The 26,250-nt window shown below is 45.7% G+C and overlaps 1 protein-coding gene across 2 annotated transcripts in view; it reads right to left on the minus strand.

The window, feature by feature from the left end:
- The window catches only part of LRRC49 (leucine rich repeat containing 49), a 183,011-nt gene that overhangs the window by 154,342 nt on the left and 2,419 nt on the right, over window positions 1–26,250 (minus strand). For both annotated transcript variants that reach the window (XM_073618837.1, XM_073618836.1), the window contains exons 2-5: window positions 11,538–11,600; window positions 4,936–5,023; window positions 1,395–1,619; window positions 1,192–1,300 (exon numbers count right to left, since the gene is read on the minus strand). In XM_073618837.1, the coding sequence (XP_073474938.1) occupies window positions 1,192–1,300; window positions 1,395–1,619; window positions 4,936–5,023; window positions 11,538–11,600 (485 nt within the window). The remainder of the gene's footprint in view (window positions 1–1,191; window positions 1,301–1,394; window positions 1,620–4,935; window positions 5,024–11,537; window positions 11,601–26,250) is intronic.

Below are 26,250 nucleotides of genomic sequence, written 5' to 3' on the forward strand. Positions count from 1 at the left end.
GCCTTAATCAAGGTAGAGAGAATTATGAACAGTTCCAAATACCAGTCAATATTGGCACAAAACCTTCAGCTTTCTGCTAGAAAGCTGAACATGAAGAGAAACTTCATCTTTCAGCATGACAACGACCCAAAGCATACATTTAAATCAACAAAGGAAAGGCTTCACCAGAAGAAGATTAAAGTTTTGGAATGGCCCAGCCAGAGCCCAGACCTGAATCTGATTGAAAATCTGTGGGGTGATCTGAAGAGGGCTGTGCACAGGAGATCCCCTCGCAATCTGACAGATTTGGAGTGTTTTTACAAAGAAGAGTGGGCAAATATTGCCAAGTCAAGATATGCCATGGTGATAGACTACCTAAAAAGACTGAGTGCTGTAATAAAATCAAAAGGTGCTACAACAAAGTATTAGTTATTAGTGATTGTAAAGGCTATTTTTTTTTTTTTTTTAAATAACAAACATGTTATACTTACCTCCTCTGTGCTGTCGGTTTTGCACAAAGCAGCCTGGATCCTCCTCTCCTCAGGTCCCCCTTTGCTGCTCCTAGCCCCTCCCTCCGTTGAGTGCCCCTCAGCCAGCAGCTTGCTACAGGGGGCATCCAAGCCAAAGCAGAGCTCCGTGTATCCATTCAGACAGGGAGCCCTGATCTGGCTCCGCCCCATCTGTCCCCTGATTGGCTGACCGACGTTGACAGCCGCGGAAGCCAATGGCGCTGCTGCTGTCTCAGCCAATCAGAAGGAGTGTCCTGGATGGCTGAGGGGATCGTGGACATCGCTGGAGAGAGAAGGGGCTCAGGTAGGTAATTTGGGTGGTGCTGGGGTTTTTTTTATCTTAATGCAAAGAATGCATTACAATAAAAAAAACTTTTGCCTTTAGAACTTCTTTAAGGGTGTGCACACTTATGCAACCATATTATTTTGTTTTTACTTCCCTCCACCTAAAAGATTTAAGTTGTACAGTTTATAGGTCACATTAAAGGTGGAAAAAGTTCTGAAAATATTTATCTTTGTCTCATTTTTTTACATCACAGAAATGTGACATTTTAACAGGGGTGTGTAGACTTTTTATATCCACTGTAGCTTAGTTAACTGATCTTTGCATCTATTACTCTCAGCTCCGAAAGTCCCAATAAATTATGAGGTTATTCTGCTCTTTATAATGTAACACGACAAACCTGAGTAGAATTTTGGTTACCTTTCTAAATTGAGCTTATCAGGACTGGCTGCCTTCTCCTCAGCAGTACGTCGCACAATAGAACATCCTGGATTCGATTTTGACAGGCCTCTAATGAAACTGAAATGTTCTATTTAAAAAAAAAAAAAAAAAACAGTGGGATATTGAAAAAAATTTTTAAAGATTTATTTGCGATCTTCCCTTTCCTAACATACCTAGCCTACCTTTTGAATGATGTGCATCCTCATTATTGTTGTTTGGGCTGGCACAGAGGGAGACAGACCTGGACCTGTTTTTTGTTTGACCATGACCTGGAATATCTGCAAAGGCTCCCAGTGACATTGACTCCCTTCCATATCTTGGAGCAGGGCCAAATACTTCTGTCACATTTGCTGTCAGCGGAATGTATGGCTGCTTATTGCGGCCCATAGGACTTGAGACTCTTCCATCTGAAGGTAAGGTAAAATATACAACAATCAAACAAGGGAAAATACACATGACACCAAAGCAACAATAATAACAAAACACATAAGGAATCATATACTGTACAAGTGGATGCATATAAGAACAACATACACTATATTGGCAAGAGTATTGGGACGCCTGCCTTTACACGCACATGAACTTGAACAAATGCGCTTCTGGAAGAATAGTCAAACATTCCATAGACACACTCCTAAACCTTGTGGACAGCCTTCCCAGAAGAGTTGAAGCTGTTATAGCTGCAAAGGGTGGGCCAACTAAATATTGAACCCTACAGACTAATGCCGCGTACACGCGGTCACACATTCCAACAACAAAATCCATGTTTTTTTTCCCGATGGATGTTGGCTCAAATTTGTCTTGCATACACACAGTCACCCAAATCTTGTTGGAAATTCCAAACGTCAAGAACGCGGTGACCTACAACACGTACGATGAGTGCGGCTCTTCTGCTTGATTGGAGCATGCGTGGAATTCTATGCGTCGGGATTGTGTACACAAGATCGGAATTTCCGATAACAGATTTTGTTGTGGGAAAATTTGAGATCCAGATCTCAAACTTTGTTTGTCGGAAATTCCGGTGGAAAAAGTCCGATGGAGCCTACACACGGAAGGTATTTCCGACAGCAAGCTCCCATCGAACATTTCCCGTTGGAAAATCCAACCGTGTGTACGCGGCATAAGACTGGGATGCCATTAAAAGTTCATGTGTGTGTAAAGGCAAGTGTCCCAATACTTTTGGCAATATAGTGCATCTTACTGGCTTTCATGGGCAGCAAAAGTTTTTCTTACAAATTTTGTTGTTCACAAAATATGTTTTTATAAGTTAAAATTCAAAGACCAGTGGATCTTATTTGCCTGAACACAAATCCTACAAACTATAAAAATCTGATTGACTGCTATGGTTAGTGAATTTCAGTGCTATCTGTACCATGCTATTAATTAGAGATCTTAGTTTCATGATTTTATTAAAATACATGCTTGGCAATAGTGGTTCATATCAAACAGGTCTGTTAACAAGCTTTGATTTATAGAGGTCAGCTTGATCCCTTAAAGGGTATTTTTTTTGCTCGGCTATAAATTTAACCACAAGAAAGCCACACTTAAATTAATATACGAGCGTCTGGAAATACACATTTATCATAGATGAATTTTTGCCAAGAATCAATATTTCATTTCTGCTCTTGCGATGTAGAATAAATACCACCAATGCAGGACCAGAAGGCAGCAACACATTAAATTACGCCTTAGATGGAAGTAGGTATCTTTCAATTCTTATTAATCTTCAGTATAAAATTATGTCAACATTAGATGGAAGTTACATAAAAAGTTTTTTTGACTATTTAAAGTGTATCTCTAAGCAAAAGTTTTTTTTTTTAGTTTGGGTTAGAGTGTGAAAGGGTTAGACCCTCTGTCAAGTTTTTACTGCTGTCCGTGTGTCCATTGGGGTGATTCACTCCTCTGTTTGTATCAATGACCATTACCACTGAGAAAGAAAGCAAGCAGGAATCCAAAATATTAGAGTTGTCCCCAGAAAAAAGATTTAAGGAGAAATCTTCCAATGGGAAGACCTTTTCCAGGCCTAAGGGGTCAATATTTCACACTTTTGGAGATTTCCTTTAACTTCCTGTTGTGTCTCCAGGAAAGGAAAAATGGAAACTTCCTCAATGGAACACATACAGCAAAAAAGATAACTTGGCAGGAGTGTTAACTCTCCTTACTCTAAACAAAAGTGCAGGAGACCCAGGCATGTCAATTGGGATGCAAAGGCTGCATGGACAACCGCACCCACAAAGATGTCAAATTGGCAGCCAAGGCATCCCAGTTGATATGAATAGGACTGCCTGTATGCAGATGCGCAGAACAACTGTAGATCTTGTGTAGGCAAAATACGGCCTTCGCACGGGTTTACGCTTAAAACAGGCCTTCAGTCATTTTTTCATCTTTCCATAAAATCTTCTGCGCTTGTTATTTTAACTTTGGATAGTAAAACATTTTTTTCTGCCAGTAAATATCTTATACAGCCCACTTCCTGTTTCTTGTCTGGTCATTAGCCTAGGCTTATGACATTATGCACTACTCCCTCTCTACTCTCGTGAGAGTTTGCCAGGAAGGGAGGAGGGGATGAGTCATAAGAGGGCCAATGAGAGCTGCAGAGCTGGAGGTTGGCCTGTGTGTGTGTAAATCCAGGAAGTGTACAGATAGCAGCTTCAGCTGCCCACAGTTAAAATGGATGCAGCCAGACTCAGTGGAGGGAGATTTCTGTAGCATATTTGGCAAGTACAGGATCACAGTATATATAAAATAATATGCAAAGTGGTTGGAGGGAAGCTTCAGAATGGCAAAGATGTTTTTATTTCAAATTATGTGAGCAGACTGCAGTTGCTCTTTAAATACACCCGTGTGAACATGGCCTTGCTGAAAATAAATATGGTAAAGAATGTTCATGCCGATTACCAGCACCGACTCCAGGGGTGTAACTACCACCATAGCGACCCATGCGGGCGCTATGGGGCCCGCAGCCGAGTGGGGCCCAGTGAGGATGAGAGCACCGCTGGCACAGTCTCCCAGCCAGGGGAAGAGAGAGGAGAGAAAGAGGCGAGCTGTCCGTATTAGCAGAGAGCTGAATTGCCTGATGTAAGAGCTTTCATTAGAACTTCCAGTGTTCCCGGGGCTCACGTCACATAGCTCCACCTCTTGGCCCGGCGCCTTTAATAGACAGAACGCCGATCCAATGCGGGACATGTGACGTCATCAAAGGCGTCGGGCCAAGAGGTGGGGCTATGTGACGATGAGCCCCGGGAAGACGGGAAATTCAAATGAAAGCTAATACAGCGGGCAATCCCGCTCTCTGCTGATCTGAGTGGCTTGCCTCTTCCTCTGCATAGGTGAGGCTGTATGGGGCACAGGTCACGCTGTATGGGGCACAGATCACATTGCATGGGGCACAGGTCACGTTGCATGGGGCACAGGTCACGCTGCATGGGGCACAGGTCACGCTGCATGGGGCACAGGTCACGCTGCATGGGGCACAGGTCACGCTGCATGGGGCACAGGTCACGCTGCATGGGGCACAGGTACCGCTGCATGGGGCACAGGTACCGCTGCATGGGGCACAGGTACCGCTGCATGGGGCACAGGTACCGCTGCATGGGGCACAGCTCACGCTGCATTGACACTAGGGCAGCTGTGGGGGGGGGGGGGCTGTTTGCAGGGGGGCCCCATACAACATTTTGCTATGGGGCCCTGCTATTTCTAGTTACGCCCCTGACCGACTCATACCTGGCCTCCCAGTAATGCTCCTTTCATGGTCATGCTGAGAAAGCTTGTTGTTGAGAGATGCAGTATCCTTACTTAACCTGAAATCAAACTAAAAGATAGAAAACACATTCAATAAACAACAGGCACAATTCTACCTAGTGTTCTATACTACAAAAGAACACTTTCTAACGTTCTAAAAATATTTCTGGGTCTTGTCAGATAACGCTGCTTATTATAACTGACAGGGTAAAAACGCCATAAATGCTCATTAGAGACTTTACTGCACACCTTGACAATGTCAGATCCCTGGATTACTCTTTTAGATTTTACCCCTCAACTGCATAATGCATGAAGGCTGACTGGGAGCTATTCAAGGTAACTTGTGACATAGAAAAAAAAAAAAAATAAGACGGAAAAGTCTGTAAAAAAAAAAATGCATTTTTTTTAGTTTCTGTTATAAAATTTAGCAAATTAGTAATTTTTCTTCATACATTTTGGCCAAAATTATACTGCTACATATCTTTGGTAAAAATAACCCAAAATGGTGTATATTATTTGGTCTTTGTGAAAGTAAGTGCCGGTTCACACAGGGGCGACTTGTCAGGCGACCTAGCCGCCTGACAAGTCGCCTCCCGTTCTGTACAATGGAACCGTTCTAATAGGAGCGACGCAAGTCGCTCCGACTTAGAAAAAGGTTCCTGTAGTATTTTTGGGGCGACTTCAGGCGACTTGCATTGACTTCTATACAGAAGTCGTTTTGCAAGTCGCCGCTGAAGTCGTGTGCAGGTCGCCTCAGTGAGGCGACCTGCAAGTCGTGCCGCCCCTGTGTGAACCGGCACTTAGAGCTATGGTACCAATCTCTGAAAATTGATCACATCTGATGTACTGACGGCCTATCTCATTTCTTGAGACCCTAACAAGCCAGGAAAGTACAAATACCCCCCAAATGACCCCTTTTTGGAAAGTAGACATTCCAATGCATTTTGTAAGAGGCATGGTAAGTTTTTTTAAGTTGTAATTTTTTCGGCTGGGTACGGCTGAGTATGGCTGGGTATGGCTGGGTATGGATGGGGGTGGATGGGATGGCTGAGCATGGATGGATGGATGAGTATTGCCGAGTATGAATGGATGGATGGCTGAGCATGGATGAGTATTGCTGATTAGGGATGGATGGCTGGGCATGGATGGATGAGTATTGCGGAGTATGGATGGATGGATGAGTATTGCTGAGTATGGATGAGCATGGATGAGGATGGATGGATGAGTATTGCTGAGTATAGATGGATGAGCATTGCTGATTAGGGATGGATGAGCATAGATGAGTGTTGCTGATTAGGGATGGATGAGCATGGATGAGTGTTGCTGATTAGGGATGGATGAGCACAGATGAGTATTGCTGATTAGGAATGGATGAGCATGGATGAGTATTGCTGATTAGGGATGGATGAGCATGGATGAGTGTTGCTGATTAGGGATGGATGGCTGAGCCGCAATGGGCACAGATCAGCGCTGTGGGCACTACATATCCAGCCCACAGCGCTGCAGCACCCGGTCTCTTCCCTCTCCGCTCACACTGTACCGATCGGTACAGAGGGGAGAGAGGAACGGGACATGACGCCGGTTTGTTTACAGGTGATCGCGCCATCATTTGTGATTCTGGGAGGACATCAATGTACGCCCTCCCAGAGTTATCGAGCCGTGCTGTAGCCGTCATTCGGCTATGGCACAGTCATTAAGTGGTTGATAGATGAACTTGCAACCCTTGGGGTCCAGACAAAAATACTGAAATAAGAGACTTCATTTATTAAAGTACTGGTAGAAGAATTTAAGGGTGGAATTTTGTAGGTGCAAAACGATTCCTACACATACTACTGTTAAAATAGCATATTTTCATTAACATAATTCATTAAAAACAGCGACACATTATTTTAGCCATATGTTAATGCGCAACAAGTAAAAATAGGATCCCTTTACACTTATTTTTTTTTACATGTTTCACCATCCTGGCTTCTTCAGGAAGTACATGTAAGGGATGCTAAAGAAGAAAAAATACACAAAAACATGCAAGAACCATAATGTACAATGTACATTGTAAATGTACAATCAAACCCACCAGATGAGCACAGGTCCTGTGGGTTCTTGACCCCCAACTGTGTGTCAGGAGCGCCAAAGTGTGGAAAGAAGAAAAAAGGTTTACCCACTAACACACCAGAGGGGGCCCCCAACAGGAGAGGTCGAGACCAACACTATACCATCTATAGAGGAGGGTGTGCAGACCACGGAGTACTATGGATATAAACATAAACCATGAAATTACTCCCAATAAGAAACTACTCATCAACAAATTATCTTAATATTAAAGAGTATCTTCATTTACACCTTTACTTAAAGCGGAACTTCAGTAAATTTTTCATCTTTCCATCTAATAAATCTTCTGCCCTTGTTGTTATAACTTTGGATAGTAAAACTTTTTATCCTGTCAGTAAATACCTTATACAGCCCACTCGTCTGTGTTTCTTGTCTGATAAAAAGCCTAGGCTTATGATATCATGCACAGCTCTCCCTCTCTACTCTCATGAGAGTTTGCCAGGAAGGGAGGGGGGATGAGTCATAAGAGGGCGAATGAGAGCTGCAGAGCTGGAGGTGTGTGTCTGTGTAAATCCAGGACGTAAACAGGCAGCAACTTCAGCTTCCCACAGTTAAAATGGTTGCAGCCAGACTCAGTGGAGGGAGATTTCTGCAGCATATTTGGAAAGTACAGAATAACAGTATATATAAAATAATATGCAAAGTGGTTGGAGGGAAGCTTCAGAATGACAAAGATGTTTTTATTACAAATTATGTGAGCAGACTGCAGTTCCTCTTTAACCGCTTCCCGACTGCTGCACGACGATATACGTCGGCAGCATGGCATGGGTGGGCAAAATGGCGTACAGGTACGTCCCCTTTAAGAAGCGGCACTGCGTGCCCACCACATTGTTCGTGACCGCGGGTCCTGCCGACTCGATGTCCGCGATCGTGTCACGGAGAGGTAGAACGGGGAGATACCTTTGTAAACAAAGTGTTTCCCCGTTCTGCCTAGTGTCATGACAGAGATCAGTGCTCCCTGTCATGTGTGTTGAAACCCATCCCCCCCCGTTAGAATCACTCCCTAGGACACAGTTAACCCCTCTATCGCCCCCTAGTGGTTAACCCCTTCACTGCCAGTGTCATTACACAGTAATCAGTGCATAACACTGATCACTGCATAAATGACAATGGTCCCAAAATGGTGTCAAAAGTGTCCGATGTGTCCGCCATAATGTCGCAGTCATGATTTAAAAAAAAAAAAAAAAAAAAATCACAGATCGCCGCCATTACTGATAAAAAAAAATTAATAATAAAAATGGCATAAAACTATCCCCTATTTTTTGAGAAAACCAATATACGCTTATTGCGATTTTTTTTTTACCAAAAATATGTAGAAGAATACATATCGGCCTAAACTGAGGAGAAAAAATTGTTTTTTTTTATATTTTTGGGGGATATTTATTATAGCAAAAAGCAAACAATATTGCGCTTTTTTTCAAAATTGTCGCTCTTTTTTAGTTTTGAGCGCAAAAAATAAAAACCACAGAGGTGATCAAATACCACCAAAAGAAAGCTCTATTTGTGGGAAAAAAAAGGACGTCAATTTGTTTGGGTACAAGTCACACGACCGCGCAATTGTCAGTTAAAGCGACGCAAAAAGTGCTCTGGTCAGGAAGGGGGCAAATCCTTCCGGGGCTGAAGTAGTTAATAAAACAGAAAAGTGTACTAAGCAGGCTCCCCATGGTGGTAGTACACTTTTCTGTTTTAGTAAGTAAAGGTATAAACTAAGATACTCTTTAATATATAGATAATTTGCCGATGAGAAGTTTCTTATGGAGAGTAATTTCATGGTTTATGTTTTTTATCTATAGTACTCCGTGGTCTGCACACCCCTATCAACAGATGGTATAGTGTTGGTATCGACCTTTCCTGTTGGGGCCCCTTGAGGCGTTAGTGAATAAATGTTTTTTTCCCCCCTTTTTCCACTTTCCATGCTTTGGCGCTCCTGACACACATGGGACCTGTGCTCACCTGGTGGGTTTGATTGTACATAACAATGTTCGATTATGGTTCCTGTATATTTCAATTTTTTTAATTTTTGTGTATTTTTTATTCTTTGTTTAGCAGCATGTACTTCCTGAAGAAGCCAGGACGGCGAAACGTGTAGAAGAATAAGTGTAGATACTATTTTTACTTGTTGTACATTAACATATGACTAAAATAATGTGTCACTGGTTTTAATTAATTGTGTAAATAAAAACTTGCTATTTTAACAGTAGTATATGTAGTAAAAGTTTTGCACCTACAAAATCCCACCCTTAAATTCTTCTAACAGTACTTTGACCAATAAGGAATGATGGTCCCAGTTAGATGTCTCGCTGTTCCTATCCACAATACTTACCATAATTACTTCATTTATTAAAGTGACACTAAAACATATCCAAAAATAATCTGTTCACATCCACTATTTATTGGCCCTGTAATTGATTTTTCATTAAATGGTTTCTCCCGAAAATCTCCTTTTCACCCTCACTTCCACTGATTAGGAATGAGCAGGGCACGTTAGTTGCGGTCATGTACACTGCTCTATGCACACTCCACATCTCACCATCTGATAGTCCTTGGGAGCAAGCAAGAAAGGTTGGCTACATTTCTACGTACATTAGGACCATAGGGAATGAACTTAGCCACCTTCTAACCGGAAGTCAGATCACAGCAACTATCCTAAAAGTCTGCAGGAGCCTTACACTGCACCTGCGATCCGCCGTCTCCTTAGGAAAAAAAAGAAAAGTAAAACATGCACGTTTTTACCTGCAAAAATATGCATTTATTTTTGTTTCAAAAAGGGGAACTTATCCTGTAAAACACCAGCAGTCCTACAAGGGCATTTTGAATGTATCAGTACTAACCAGTTCCTTCCTACCCATCTGTCAAAACTATATCCGAGCACTTCACCTCTATGTTTTATGGGATGTCAAATGCAAGGCACAATGTTGGTCTGATGGGAATGCCCTTCTCTTCTGGGTTTTTGGAATTAAAATTTTTTGCCCTCCTGAGGCCATGAACTGGAGTCTCTATCTCGCAATTGCCATGTATAGCTCTTTTGAACTAATCACTTGAGAACGTATCTCGAACCACTCAGATATTGATATTTTTCATTCTCTTAAAGCATTTGTTACCCTAAAAAATAAAAAAAAATTAAATGAAAAAAAGGATCCTGTCCCTTTAAAGCAGGGGTAGGCAACCTGGGGCACTCCAGCTACAAGTCACATCATGCCTCTGGGAGTAATTGTATCTGCCAGCCTAGCAAAGCCTCATGGGAAATGTTATCCCACAACAGCTGAAGGGCCCCAGGTTGCCTACTCCTGCTTTAAAGCACGTTATACAGCACAGTGCTAGAGCTATGTAATTTGGCCCCTTGTATCACCTGAAATACCTGGCTGATCCTGCCAGTTTCTAAGTGAGGAAATTCCTGCAAATTAAGAGAATCCCTTGTTTTTATGTTTTATTGAGGGGAATAAACTTGGATAGGGATATTATGAGATGCCCACTTGGCTTCAGTAGTAGAACTCCTCAGGGACAAAAACTATATATAGTCCGTATATACACTTCTCCTCTGCCTCCTACACAAAGCTTGGTTGCAGAACTACAACTTCCAGGACCAGTTGGCACTGTTGGATGATCTGACAAAAGGCTCAGTCAGATAGATAGCAAAAGCCCTTTACAGGCTTTTTAAACCACAAGCCCCTTATTTGGGTAGCAAAGTCCTAGTGCCCAGCTGTCCTTCTGTGGTCACTGATCCCAGCATCACCTCTTCAGGCACTGCCAGCCCACCTGCCCCTTTCTCCAGCCCTCTTGGATAAACTTCCACAGTCCTCCCAGACTGACTTTGCATCCATCCTAGACTGCTCTCTCCCAGTCTTCTCAGGCATGCCCCTCAGTCCTCCCCGACTGTAACACTCACCAGCCCACCTGGCTGTCTTCCACTCTGGAGATTTGCCCGGCAGTGTTCTCCTGCCATCCTCCTGCTGCTCCTGTGCCTTCCGGTCAGGCCACCTCTGTGTATTGTGAAGAGGGTCCCTTCCGCACCTGAGCCCAGGCCCGAGGTCACCCCCCCAGACTATAGGGCAACCCTCAAGGGCCACCGACAGCCTAACACTCCATCTTCAGCTTCCATCCGAACGCCACACTCCAACTGGGCTGACCCTGAGTATTTGAGGGGGCCAGCCTCCTGCCAACCCATCTGTTGGGGATTGGTCATGGCTCTCATGAATACTCCAGGCAGCTCCTCAACTCCACTCCCATTCTTCTAGAATCTTCTCCATGTTTCTAGAAGTAGGGGGAGGTATTAGAGACACTGCCTGTGAGTCATACCAGCCTCCCTGAGTCACTAACCGTGACCCAGATAAAACACAAGCTTGGCTGCCAGCCAAGTCTGAATAGTTTTCCTACACTACATAAACATTTACTCTAGTACACTAAGGTGCTACAACTGCAATCAATGATCATTCTATAAGATAGACATGCTATTCACATTGTGGCGATAATATTACCTGTTTACTTTTATCTGTTACAGGAGTAGCCTGCAATACCAGATGAAGGCCACAGTTGTTTACCTGAAGAAAGAAAAGATGCTATTAGTTAGATGTTAGACCATTAGAGCTTCATATTAGACAATTTAATAGATGATGGTTAGTTTCTATACAATATGCATTTAAAGCCCAAATGAACTTTCAGTTGAAAGTGTACAGTAAATCCTCACAACGAACTTCTATTATTCGTGCCTTCCCTGGTCTGTTTAACATACAATTGGAAGAATTCTGTCATATCTGTTTGAGAAGTGCAAAAAAAAAAAAAAAAATCACAACAGAGTTATCCTGTGTCCTCTGCACACTTCCAGTGCCTCTCAAAGAGGTTATTTAGCACTACTTATGTTGTAATGATAGATAGATAGATAGATAGATAGATAGATAGATAGATAGATAGATAGATAGATAGATAGATAGATAGATAGATAGATAGATAGAGGTTAAAAGAGTTGTAAAGTCAGAAAGTTTTATTTTTATCTTAAAAAGGGGTTATAAACCCTCACGGTTTTCACTTTATTGCATTCTATGCATTAAGGTGAAAAACCTTTTGTACTGCAGCACACCCCCAGACCCCCCTTTTACTTACCCGAACCTAATCGTTCCAGCGACGGGGACGAGCACAGCAGCTCCAGCTGCTGTCTCAGGTCCTCATTGGATAAACTGATAGCAGCGGGCGCTGCTGATTGACCCATTGATAGTACCTGCATGGTTTTAGGGCCAATGCCAATTAGCAGAGCCAATGGCAAGGCACCAATTAACTTGTTAGCTCTCTATAACTTTGGCATTCTCACCAAGGGGGATTTTATTCTACTAGCCACTAATAAATGGTGCAATTTTCCCACTCACCCTCAATAAACTGGTTTTAGCAGGGGTTCCCGGGTCCTGAAATTTTCTTTTAAGAGTTCCTTTAGGGTAAAAGGGTTGATGAATACCACTCCACAGGTTGCTAGGGGTTCCTTGTGTAATGACCATTGAAAGATTGATTTCCCACCTGACATTTCATGCATAGTTCCAACAACAGCTGTATTCAGCAAAGTCTTTCCTCATGTCTCTTGATAAGTAATCAATGAGACCAAGAGTCACATTTTCAAAGAATCTGAGAATGTTCATACAATAAAATTGTTTGAAAAACACATTCTGTGACAGTTCACTTCAATTTTCCAATCAAGCGAAAAAGAAAATCCTTGTTTATTTATTTCACCTGCACTTGACTGGATAATTAAAGTGAATAATCACACAATTCATTGTGAGAACATTCTCAAATCCTTTAGGCCTCATGTACACTGCTGCTGGTAAACGGACATTCAGAGGCAGTTGGACGCTTTTTTCAGCTGCCCCTGAACTCATCTGCCCCGTACACACGGTCGGACTTTGTTCGGACATTCCGACAACAAAATCCTAGGATTTTTTCCGACGGATGTTGGCTCAAACTTGTCTTGCATACACACGGTCACACAAAGTTGTCGGAAAATCCGATCGTTTTAAACGCGGTGACGTAAAACATGTACGTCGGGACTATAAACGGGGCAGTGGCCAATAGCTTTCATCTCTTTATTTATTCTGAGCATGCGTGGCACTTTGTCTGTCGGATTTGTGTACACACGATCGGAATTTCCGACAACGGATTTTGTTGTCGGAAAATTTTATCTCCTGCTCTCAAACTTTGTGTGTCGGAAAATCCGATGGAAAATGTCCGATGGAGCCCACACACAGTCGGAATTTCCGACAACAAGGTCCTATCACACATTTTCCGTCGGAAAATCCGACCGTGTGTACGGGGCAATCCAGTGTTAGGTTATGTGTACATGTACACAGGTTCGTTTAATGTCATTTTTAGGCAGTTGCATTTAGCATAACACCGCTAAATGCGACTAAACGCGGCATGCAAACGCAGCTAAACAGACGTTTTTAAAGCCGGTTTCAAGCTGTCAAGAAAAACGTTCAGAAGCGGTTGCCTGAGTGTCCCGTGTACATTAGGCCTTAGTATAGCAGCCTTCATGTATCCTTTAGCTGTCAGTAAGGGTGGTATTTTTTTTTTCTGACCACCAATAAGGCATTCTAACCAATGACCTCCAATGTAATGCAGTATTTGGAGACATTATCCTCTTTACCAATTAAGAAACATTCTGCCCACTGAACAGCAATGTACCAGGTTTGTTTTCACTCATAACTAGGGGGCACTTCTCCTACTGACCAACTTACATATTTTATGTGAAACTTGTGCCCTTTTTTTTCTGCACAGATGCTCAGTTCTGGGTTTAACTTGAGATAAGTGGTGTAAAGGGGACAGCAGGGCAGAGCACAGGAGGTCAGGACACAATATGGGGGGGGGGGGGGGGGGCAGCAGGGCACATTATGGGGCACACAGCAGAACCTTAGGCACATCATGGGGCACACAGCAGAATATGGGGCACATCATGGGGCACACAGCAGAACATGGGGCACATCAAGGGGCTCACGGAAGGGCATGGGACAAGCAGCATAACATGGGGTACACAGCAGGGCTTATCACAAGGCAAACAGCAGGGCATGGGGCGCACAGCAGGGCATAGGGAACAGCAGAGCACACAGCAAGGTACAGGGCACACAGCATGGCATCGAGCATAATAGGTTACAGGGCACAGCAGGATATGGGGCACAGCAGGGCACAGTAGGGTACATGGTGCAGCAGGGTACGTGTTACAGCATGGTACAGGGTACAGTAGGGTGCATGGTAAAGCATGGTATAGGGCGAGTAGGGTGCATGGCACAGCCATGTATGGGGCACATCAGGGTACGAGGCACGTCAGGATACGGGGGCAGAGCACAGGGTATGGGGCACAGCAGGGTACAGGGCGCATCAGGGTACAGGCACATCAGGGTACATGGTACAGGGCACAGCAGTGTGCATGGTGCAGCAGGGTACAGGATACATCAGGGAACATCAGGGTACATGGCACATCAGGGTACATGGTATGGGGCAAAGCAGGGCACGGGGTATGGGGCAAAGCAGGGCACAGGGAACAGCAGGGCACAGGGTATGGGGAACATCAGGATATAGGCACAGCAGGGCACAGGGTATGGGGCACAGCAGGGCACACCAGGGTACGGGCACAGCAGGAAACAGCGGAGCACAGGGTATGTGGCATAGCAGGGCACAGGTTACGGGCACAGCAGAGCACATGGTATCGGCCATGTCAGGGTACTGGGCACAGCAGGGCACAGGGTATGGAGCACTGGGCACAGCAGAGCACAGGGTATGGGGCATAGCAGGGCACATCAGGGTATGGGTACAGGAGGGCACACTTTTTCCTTTCAATTTCCTTCAAATGCAGAGTAGTGCAGGAAGCGGCTGTAATAAGTCCTCATTGTCCTCTCTCATGTCGCGCTGCTCCCCAGTGGCCCCTCCCCTTCCCTCCTCTCTTCTCCTCCATACCAGGTAATGTCACAAGCATACAACGAGAGGAGAGGAGGAGAAGGGCCACTGGGGAGCAGCGCGACATGAGAGAGGACAGTAAGAACTTATTACAGCTGCTTCCCGTGCTTCTCTGCATGTCGGCTGATATTCGATCTACCCATAAGCTGTCTGTGATTGACAGGTAGATCGACGTGGAGCTCCTGGTGACTTCATGGCATAACATCTGGGAAACCACTGTTAAACACTGCAACAGGCAAATTAGGCGGCTGCGAGGCACCTGTGAGTGCAAGGCCTTAGGCGTCCGCCTAATTTGCCTAATTATAGAGCTGCCTCTGCACTTCCACTCACTCCAATGGTAATACCCTCAACCTTGTATTCTCCCATCTCGCACTCCTGGCAACTTCACCAACACCCCCTTTCCTCTCTCTGATCACAACCTCATCAGTTTCACTGTATCCTTGCCTCCAACCACCCATCCATCCAAGCAGCAAACGATTAATTGTAGGAACCTTCGCCACTGTGACCCTTCTCCTCTCTATTCTGCTACTGACCACCTACATCACAATCTCACCCCTGTTCTGTCCTGACCTGGCCACCTTGGTTTACAACAGCTCACTCTCATCATCATTGGACGCACTTGCTCCTCTAACTACACGCAGAATAAGGCCCCGACCGTTACAATCCTGGCAAAATGACAACACTAGAAATCTCAAGAGACATTGCCATGCTCTTGAACGACTGTGGCGTAAAACCAAATGCCTGCAGGACTTCACCCTATATAAATCTGCCCTCCTAAAATACAATTCCTGCCTCCATGCTGCCAAACAAGCCTACTTTGTCTCTCTTATTAATACCTTGTCATCCAGTCCCCATCAGCTCTTCTCAACCTTTAACTACTACTTCGTCCCCCACCCCCTCTACTCACTAACTCACTCACTGCACCAAGAAATTGTCAATCACTTCAAAGACCAGACTGATGCAATATGTGAGGACACCTCCACTGTGCGTACATCTTCCCCACCTAACATACCTTGCCTATTAGCACAGTCACTCTCCTCTTTTTACTTGCCACTACTGAAGCGGTTACAAAACTTCTCAGATGCCCACCTAACCAATTGTCCACTAGATCCTGTTCCCTCACAACTACTACGGTCACCCTCTTATTCTATCCTATGCTCCCTCACCTCCCATCTTTAATCTCTCACTCTATAGTGGCACCTTCCCCTCACCTCTAAAACATGCGTAGATCACTCCCACACTTAAAAAGCCCTCACTGGAACACACCAACCTGAATAACTTAAGACCCATCTCATTGCTCCCATTCACCTCTAAACTTCTAGAACACTTAGTCTACAACTGTCTTAGCTCCTACCTCAGTGAAAATAACCTTCCTGATCCCTTACAGTCCAGCTTTCCCTTGCAGCAATCCACAGAAACTGTCTTACTAAAACTCACTAATGATTTACTAACTGCTAAAACCAATGGCCACTACTCCATACTCCTACTACTTGTCCTTTCTGTGCCCTTGGATACTGTTGACCACCCACTACTTCTTAATAAACTCCGTTCCCTTGGCCTCCAAGATTTGCTCTATCCTGGTTCTCCTACCTATCACAGCGCTCCTTTAGTGTTACCTACAACTCTGTCTCCTCCTCTCCATTGCCCCTTTCTGTGGGGGTCTCCCAAGGCTCTGTTCTTAGGCCCCTTCTCTATCTACACCTCCTCCCTTGGTCACTTGATAACCGCCCACAGCTTCCAATACCATCTATATGCCAATGACACCTAAATCTACCTGTTTACTCCTCACCTCTCTTATTCAGTCTCCTTTCGCAATACTAACTTACTAACTGACATATCAGCATGGAATTCGCACCACTTCCTTAAACGAAATCTCTCTAAAAACAAGCTGGCAATATACCCTTCCTTCAATATACCCAATTTTCCTTCAAAATCTTTAATGAAACCATCAATCCCTCACCTCATGCCAGGGTACTAGGTGTAATCCTAGACTCTGACCTGTCCTTTCAGCCCCAAATCCAATCTTTGTCAAAAGCTTGTAGACTTCACCTCCGTAACATCTCTAAAATACGCCCCTTGTTACCAAAAGAAACCACCAAGCTACAAGCTATTCACTCCCTTGTTATCTCTCGCCTTGATTATCGCAGCTCCCTTCTCATTGGCCTACCTCTCCATAGGCTATCCCCTCTTCAATCTAACATGAATGCTGCTGCCAGACTTATCCACCTTACAAACCGCTCAGTGTCTGTGACTCCTCTCCGCCAATCCCTACACTGGCTCCCGATTGCCCAGCGAATTAAATTCAAAATACTAACCACAACATACAAAGCCATTCACAACTCTGTGCCAAGCTACATCACCAAACTTGTCTCCAAATATCACCCAAACCGTCCTCTACGCTCCTCTCAACACCTCCTACTCTCAAGCTAGCTCCCTCCTCTCCAGGACTCCTCCAGAGCCTATCCCATCCTTTGGAACTCTCTACCTCAACCTGTCCGGCTATCTCCCACCCTGGCTGCCTTCAGGCAATCCCTGAAAACTCATCTCTTCAGGGAAGCCTATCACACCTCCAGCTAATCTTTTACCACTTCTTTCAGATCATTCCCCACAGTTACGACCTTTTGTACCACCTGCCCCTCCCTATTTATTGTATGCTTGTCTGAGCAGGGCCCGCTTAATCCTCTTGTATTGTATTCAGACTGTTCCTGTTAACTAACATATCAATAACTATGGAGATGGTTTACTTTCTCAATGACAGTGACACATTTAAAAAATAAGTGACATGACGCGATTATGAAGTCATAGAGTCGTAATGCAGTTGTAAGCCACCATCCTTAAGGGTGTAATTGCACTATAAGTGGCTCACTTGAGTGGCCAAAATACATTTAAAACTGATACAATATGCAAGTATGGAGTAAAAACTTTTACAAATGATTGCTGGTAAAATATTGCTTCCCCAGATAAATGGTAATAAAACAAACTCATTTTTTATTGTTATATTTTTGTATAGATATGTGCTCCTTCCCGATGGGGGTCCAGAGCAATTACCCCGTTTGCCCCCTTATAAATTTGTCCCTGGGATATTGACCCGACACTATACAGCACTATGTTTCCCAGGACTGCGCACTGACCCCCATTGTTAAAGAGACACTTCTCCTCTGACCAGCAATGTAAGGAGGAGCTACACTGACTGGCAATGTAAGGGGGGGTGATACACTGGCCAGCAGTGTGAGGGGGAGCAGTGTGCTACACTGACCAGCAATGTAAAGGGGTGCTACACTGACCAGCAATGTAAAGGGGTGCTACACTGACCAGCAATGTAAAGGGGTGCTACACTGACCAGCAATGTAAAGGGGTGCTACACTGACCAGCAATGTAAGGAGGAGCTACGCTGACCAACAATGTAGGGAGGAGCTACGCTGACCAGCAATGTAGGGAGGAGCTACGCTGACCAGCAATGTAGGGAGGAGCTACGCTGACCAGCAATGTAGGGAGGAGCTACGCTGACCAGCAATGTAGGGAGGAGCTACGCTGACCAGCAATGTAGGGAGGAGCTACGCTGACCAGCAATGTAAGGAGAAGCTACGCTGACCAACAATGTAGGGAGGAGCTACGCTGACCAGCCATGTAAGGAGGAGCTATGCTGACCAGCAATGTAAAGGGGCACTATACTGACCAGCAGTGTGAGGGGGAGCAGGGTGCTACACTGACCAGCAATGTAAAAGGGCGCTACACTGACCAGCAATGTAAAAGGGCGCTACACTGACCAGCAATGTAAAAGGGCGCTACACTGACCAGCAATGTAAAAGGGCGCTACACTGACCAGCAATGTAAAAGGGCGCTACACTGACCAGCAATGTAAAAGGGCGCTACACTGACCAGCAATGTAAAGGGGCGCTACACTGACCAGCAATGTAAAGGGGCGCTACACTGACCAGCAATGTAAAGGGGCGCTACACTGACCAGCAATGTAAAGGGGCGCTACACTGACCAGCAATGTAAAGGGGCGCTACACTGACCAGCAATGTAAAGGGGCGCTACACTGACCAGCAATGTAAAGGGGCACTACACTGACCAGCAATGTAAAGGGGCGCTACACTGACCAGCAATGTAAAGGGGCGCCACACTGACCAGCATTGTAAAGGGGCGCTACACTGACCAGCATTGTAAAGGGGCGCTACACTGGCCAGCAATGTAAAGGGGCGCTACACTGGCCAGCAATGTAAAGGGGCGCTACACTGGCCAGCAATGTAAAGGGGCGCTACACTGGCCAGCAATGTAAAGGGGCGCTACACTGACCAGCAATGTAAAGGGGCGCTACACTGACCAGCAATGTAAAGGGGCGCTACACTGACCAGAAATGTAAAGGGGCGCTACACTGGCCAGCAATGTAAAGGGGCGCTACACTGACCAGCAATGTAAAGGGGCGCTACACTGACCAGCAATGTAAAGGGGCGCTACACTGACCAGAAATGTAAAGGGGCGCTACACTGACCAGCAATGTAAAGGGGCGCTACACTGACCAGCAATGTAAAGGGGCGCTACACTGACCAGAAATGTAAAGGGGCGCTACACTGACCAGCAATGTAAAGGGGCGCTACACTGACCAGCAATGTAAAGGGGCGCTACACTGACCAGCATTGTAAAGGGGCGCTACACTGGCCAGCAATGTAAAGGGGCGCTACACTGGCCAGCAATGTAAAGGGGCGCTACACTGGCCAGCAATGTAAAGGGGCGCTACACTGGCCAGCAATGTGAGGGGGAGCAGTGTGCTACACTGACCAGCAATGTAAAGGAGCGCTACACTGACCAGCAATGTGAGGGGGAGCTGCACTGGCCAGCAATGTAAAGTGGGTGCTACACTTGCCAGCAATGTAGGAGGAGCTACTCTGACCAGAAACAAAAAGGGGCGCTACACTGACCAGAAACATAAAGGGGCGCTACACTGACCAGAAACATAAAGGGGCGCTACACTGACCAGCCGTGTGAGGAGGAGCTGCGCTGGCCAGCAATGTAAAGTGGGTGCTACACTTGCCAGCAATGTAGGAGGAGCTACACTGACCAGAAACATAAAGGGGCGCTACACTGACCAGAAACATAAAGGGGCGCTACACTGACCAGAAACATAAAGGGGCGCTACACTGACCAGAAACATAAAGGGGCGCTACACTGACCAGCCGTGTGAGGAGGAGCTGCGCTGGCCAGCAATGTAAAGTGGGTGCTACACTTGCCAGCAATGTAGGGAGGAGCTACACTGACTAGCAATGTAAGGAGTAGGGATGGGCCGAACACCCCCCTGTTCGGTTCGCATCCAGAACATGCGAACAGGCAAAAACTTAGTTTGAACACCGTTAAAGTCTATGGGACACGAATCTGATGCAACGCAGGATTCCCGCTGCATCAGAGGGGGACAGGGTCATGTGACGGGTGGCCCCGCCCTCAGCTACATAAGAGCTGTCGAGCTAGTGCCGCGTCATTGGCTGGGTCCCTCCGGTGGAGGCAGGATCCTGTGCGTGTTCCTCGCTGGAGTCGCTGGAGATCATCCATCGCTGGAGATCGAGAATTGGATTACATCGCTGGAGTAGGAGCATGGATTTATTGGATTACATCGCTGGAATCTCTTTTTTATTTTTTATTTTTTTAAAAAGGACTTGTCCCAAGCCTTCCCCTGTGGTTTTTTAACATTTTGACACTTTCTTTTTGAGGAAATAGTAGGGGTACAATGTACCCTTTACCAATTCACATAGGGGGGCAGGATCTGGGTGTCCCCTTTGTTAAAGGGGGCTTCCAGATTCCGATAAGCCCCCCGCCCGCAGACCCCCACAAACACCGGGCAAGGGTTGTGGGAATGAGGCTCATGTCCCCATCAACATGGGGACATCCTTCCCATGTTTAGGGCATGTGGCCTGGTACGGTTCAGGAGGGGGGGTACTCTCTCGTCTCCCCCCCCCCCCCTTTTCCTGCGGCCTGCCAGGTTGCGTGCTCGGATAAGGGTCTGGTGGGGATTTTTGGGGGAACCCCACGCCATTTTTTTTTTCATTTTGGCGCAGAGTTCCCCTTAAAATCTTCAGGTCTGGTATGGATTTTTGGGGGAACCCCACGCCATTTTTTTAAAAAATTCTGGCGTGGAGTTCCCCTTAATATCCATACCAGACCTGTAGGGCCTGGTAATGGAATTTTGGGGGACCCCCATGCATTTTTTTTTTATTTTTCAATGACTTTCAATGACTTTTATGTGTATTGTCGGGGCTGACAAATCATTAATAGCCGTCACTAGCGCTAGCACTTTTAAATGACCTTTTTTTCCTTTAGAAATGTCATTTTGCTCTCGGACTGTTATAAACACGGGAAACATGGCCTAATTTACAGGCATACTATAGACACCCCCCAGGTACAAAATTTAAAGGAATATTTCACTTTTATTGTTTCACTTTAAGCATTATTAAAATCACTGCTCCCGAAAAAAATGTCTGTTTTAAAACTTTTTTTTGCATTGATACATGTCCCCTGGGGCAGGACCCAGGTCCCCAAACACTTTTTATGACAATAACTTGCATATTAACCTTTAAAATTAGCACTTTAGATTTCTCCCATAGAATTTAAAGGGTGTTCCACGGCTTTGCAAATTTGCCGCGAACACCCCAAATTGTTCGCTGTTCAGCGAACGGGCGAACAGCCAATGTTCGAGTTGAACTCATGTTCGACTCGAACAGATAGCCCATCTCTAGTAAGGAGGAGCTACACTGCAATGTAAGGGGGACGCTACACTGGCCAGCAATGGAGGAGGGTGCTACACTGGCCAGCAGTGTGAGGGGGAGCAGTGTGCTACAGTGACCAGCAATGTAAAGGGGAGCTACGCTGACCAGCAGTGTGAGAAGGAGCTACACTGACCAGAAACATAAAGGGGCGCTACGCTGACCAGCAGTGTGAGGGGTTAAATATGGGGAAGGTTTGGGACTTCGTATGAAGCATGCAGCCAGGGAGATGACACAACAAAAGTGTGTCTGGTGGGTAATTAGTCAAATATAACTACATATGTTACATAATAGCATAATGCATGACAAAGAATTAAAATACATATGATTTATTTCCTACAGAATGTATAGTAACATAGTAGCATATTAGTTCATATTGTAAACATTGATAAAAACACCAAACTCATTATTGTGTGTCTCCACAATATAAAAACATAATCCTGATTGAATTGGTACACTCCAGTAAAGCGTAGTCAGTATATTAGTAACAATCTTGAAATATAAAAAAGGGGGGCATCTATTAGCTTGACGCGTTTCATGACTGCCGCCGCTCTTCAGGAGCAGATGTAAGATAGGAGTCTATAAAAATATTAAAGATTGCTATAAATTGGAGAATATTATAGTGGGTCTGTCTATAAGAGGAGGAGGGGAAAGGGATGGAAAAATAAACACCCAATCATACGTACAGACCAACTATGAATCTGGGTGCAAGTGTGGAGAGCTGGAGGCCGGCCGGAAAGGTCAACATCCCCGGGAGCTGAGGTAGTAAACCCCATGGCACAACGATGGAAATTAGCAGCAATAAACAGCAGTCAAACAGCTGTCATGCAGTATGCTATTATGTAACATATGTACTTCTATTTTACTAAATACCCACCAGACACACTTTTGTCGTGTCATCTGCCTGGCTGCATGCTTCATACAAAGTCCCAAACCTTCCCCATATTTTTCATGTAACAGGGATGGAAGCATTTGTTCAACTATGTTCAATGCCTCATTTAAAGTCCCAACCCTCTCTTCCTTCTTCATTAGAAGTGTGAGGAGGGCGCTACACTGACCAGCAACGTAAGGAGGGCGCTACACTGACCAGCAACGTAAAGGAGGGCGCTACACTGACCAGCAACGTAAAGGAGGGCGCTACACTGACCAGCAACGTAAAGGAGGGCGCTACACTGACCAGCAACGTAAGGAGGGCGCTACACTGACCAGCAATGTAAAGGGGCGCTACACTGACCAGCAATGTAAAGGGGCGCTACACTGACCAGCAATGTAAAGGGGCGCTACACTGACCAGCAATGTAAAGGGGCGCTACACTGACCAGCAATGTAAAGGGGCACTACACTGACCAGCAATGTAAAGGGGCGCTACACTGACCAGCAATGTAAAGGGGCGCCACACTGACCAGCATTGTAAAGGGGCGCTACACTGACCAGCATTGTAAAGGGGCGCTACACTGGCCAGCAATGTAAAGGGGCGCTACACTGGCCAGCAATGTAAAGGGGCGCTACACTGGCCAGCAATGTAAAGGGGCGCTACACTGACCAGCAATGTAAAGGGGCGCTACACTGACCAGCAATGTAAAGGGGCGCTACACTGACCAGAAATGTAAAGGGGCGCTACACTGGCCAGCAATGTAAAGGGGCGCTACACTGACCAGCAATGTAAAGGGGCGCTACACTGACCAGCAATGTAAAGGGGCGCTACACTGACCAGAAATGTAAAGGGGCGCTACACTGACCAGCAATGTAAAGGGGCGCTACACTGACCAGCAATGTAAAGGGGCGCTACACTGACCAGCAATGTAAAGGGGCGCTACACTGACCAGAAATGTAAAGGGGCGCTACACTGACCAGCAATGTAAAGGGGCGCTACACTGACCAGCAATGTAAAGGGGCGCTACACTGACCAGCATTGTAAAGGGGCGCTACACTGGCCAGCAATGTAAAGGGGCGCTACACTGGCCAGCAATGTAAAGGGGCGCTACACTGGCCAGCAATGTAAAGGGGCGCTACACTGGCCAGCAATGTGAGGGGGAGCAGTGTGCTACACTGACCAGCAATGTAAAGGAGCGCTACACTGACCAGCAATGTGAGGGGGAGCTGCACTGGCCAGCAATGTAAAGTGGGTGCTACACTTGCCAGCAATGTAGGAGGAGCTACTCTGACCAGAAACAAAAAGGGGCGCTACACTGACCAGAAACATAAAGGGGCGCTACACTGACCAGAAACATAAAGGGGCGCTACACTGACCAGCCGTGTGAGGAGGAGCTGCGCTGGCCAGCAATGTAAAGTGGGTGCTACACTTGCCAGCAATGTAGGAGGAGCTACACTGACCAGAAACATAAAGGGGCGCTACACTGACCAGAAACATAAAGGGGCGCTACACTGACCAGAAACATAAAGGGGCGCTACACTGACCAGAAACATAAAGGGGCGCTACACTGACCAGAAACATAAAGGGGCGCTACACTGACCAGCCGTGTGAGGAGGAGCTGCGCTGGCCAGCAATGTAAAGTGGGTGCTACACTTGCCAGCAATGTAGGGAGGAGCTACACTGACTAGCAATGTAAGGAGTAGGGATGGGCCGAACACCCCCCTGTTCGGTTCGCATCCAGAACATGCGAACAGGCAAAAACTTAGTTTGAACACCGTTAAAGTCTATGGGACACGAATCTGATGCAACGCAGGATTCCCGCTGCATCAGAGGGGGACAGGGTCATGTGACGGGTGGCCCCGCCCTCAGCTACATAAGAGCTGTCGAGCTAGTGCCGCGTCATTGGCTGGGTCCCTCCGGTGGAGGCAGGATCCTGTGCGTGTTCCTCGCTGGAGTCGCTGGAGATCATCCATCGCTGGAGATCGAGAATTGGATTACATCGCTGGAGTAGGAGCATGGATTTATTGGATTACATCGCTGGAATCTCTTTTTTATTTTTTATTTTTTTAAAAAGGACTTGTCCCAAGCCTTCCCCTGTGGTTTTTTAACATTTTGACACTTTCTTTTTGAGGAAATAGTAGGGGTACAATGTACCCTTTACCAATTCACATAGGGGGGCAGGATCTGGGTGTCCCCTTTGTTAAAGGGGGCTTCCAGATTCCGATAAGCCCCCCGCCCGCAGACCCCCACAAACACCGGGCAAGGGTTGTGGGAATGAGGCTCATGTCCCCATCAACATGGGGACATCCTTCCCATGTTTAGGGCATGTGGCCTGGTACGGTTCAGGAGGGGGGGTACTCTCTCGTCTCCCCCCCCCCCCTTTTCCTGCGGCCTGCCAGGTTGCGTGCTCGGATAAGGGTCTGGTGGGGATTTTTGGGGGAACCCCACGCCATTTTTTTTTTCATTTTGGCGCAGAGTTCCCCTTAAAATCTTCAGGTCTGGTATGGATTTTTGGGGGAACCCCACGCCATTTTTTTAAAAAATTCTGGCGTGGAGTTCCCCTTAATATCCATACCAGACCTGTAGGGCCTGGTAATGGAATTTTGGGGGACCCCCATGCATTTTTTTTTTATTTTTCAATGACTTTCAATGACTTTTATGTGTATTGTCGGGGCTGACAAATCATTAATAGCCGTCACTAGCGCTAGCACTTTTAAATGACCTTTTTTTCCTTTAGAAATGTCATTTTGCTCTCGGACTGTTATAAACACGGGAAACATGGCCTAATTTACAGGCATACTATAGACACCCCCCAGGTACAAAATTTAAAGGAATATTTCACTTTTATTGTTTCACTTTAAGCATTATTAAAATCACTGCTCCCGAAAAAAATGTCTGTTTTAAAACTTTTTTTTGCATTGATACATGTCCCCTGGGGCAGGACCCAGGTCCCCAAACACTTTTTATGACAATAACTTGCATATTAACCTTTAAAATTAGCACTTTAGATTTCTCCCATAGAATTTAAAGGGTGTTCCACGGCTTTGCAAATTTGCCGCGAACACCCCAAATTGTTCGCTGTTCAGCGAACGGGCGAACAGCCAATGTTCGAGTTGAACTCATGTTCGACTCGAACAGATAGCCCATCTCTAGTAAGGAGGAGCTACACTGCAATGTAAGGGGGACGCTACACTGGCCAGCAATGGAGGAGGGTGCTACACTGGCCAGCAGTGTGAGGGGGAGCAGTGTGCTACAGTGACCAGCAATGTAAAGGGGAGCTACGCTGACCAGCAGTGTGAGAAGGAGCTACACTGACCAGAAACATAAAGGGGCGCTACGCTGACCAGCAGTGTGAGGGGTTAAATATGGGGAAGGTTTGGGACTTTGTATGAAGCATGCAGCCAGGGAGATGACACAACAAAAGTGTGTCTGGTGGGTAATTAGTCAAATATAACTACATATGTTACATAATAGCATAATGCATGACAAAGAATTAAAATACATATGATTTATTTCCTACAGAATGTATAGTAACATAGTAGCATATTAGTTCATATTGTAAACATTGATAAAAACACCAAACTCATTATTGTGTGTCTCCACAATATAAAAACATAATCCTGATTGAATTGGT

Source organism: Aquarana catesbeiana, linkage group LG03, assembly GCF_042186555.1.
Source record: "Aquarana catesbeiana isolate 2022-GZ linkage group LG03, ASM4218655v1, whole genome shotgun sequence".
NCBI classification, from domain to species: Eukaryota; Metazoa; Chordata; class Amphibia; order Anura; family Ranidae; genus Aquarana; species Aquarana catesbeiana.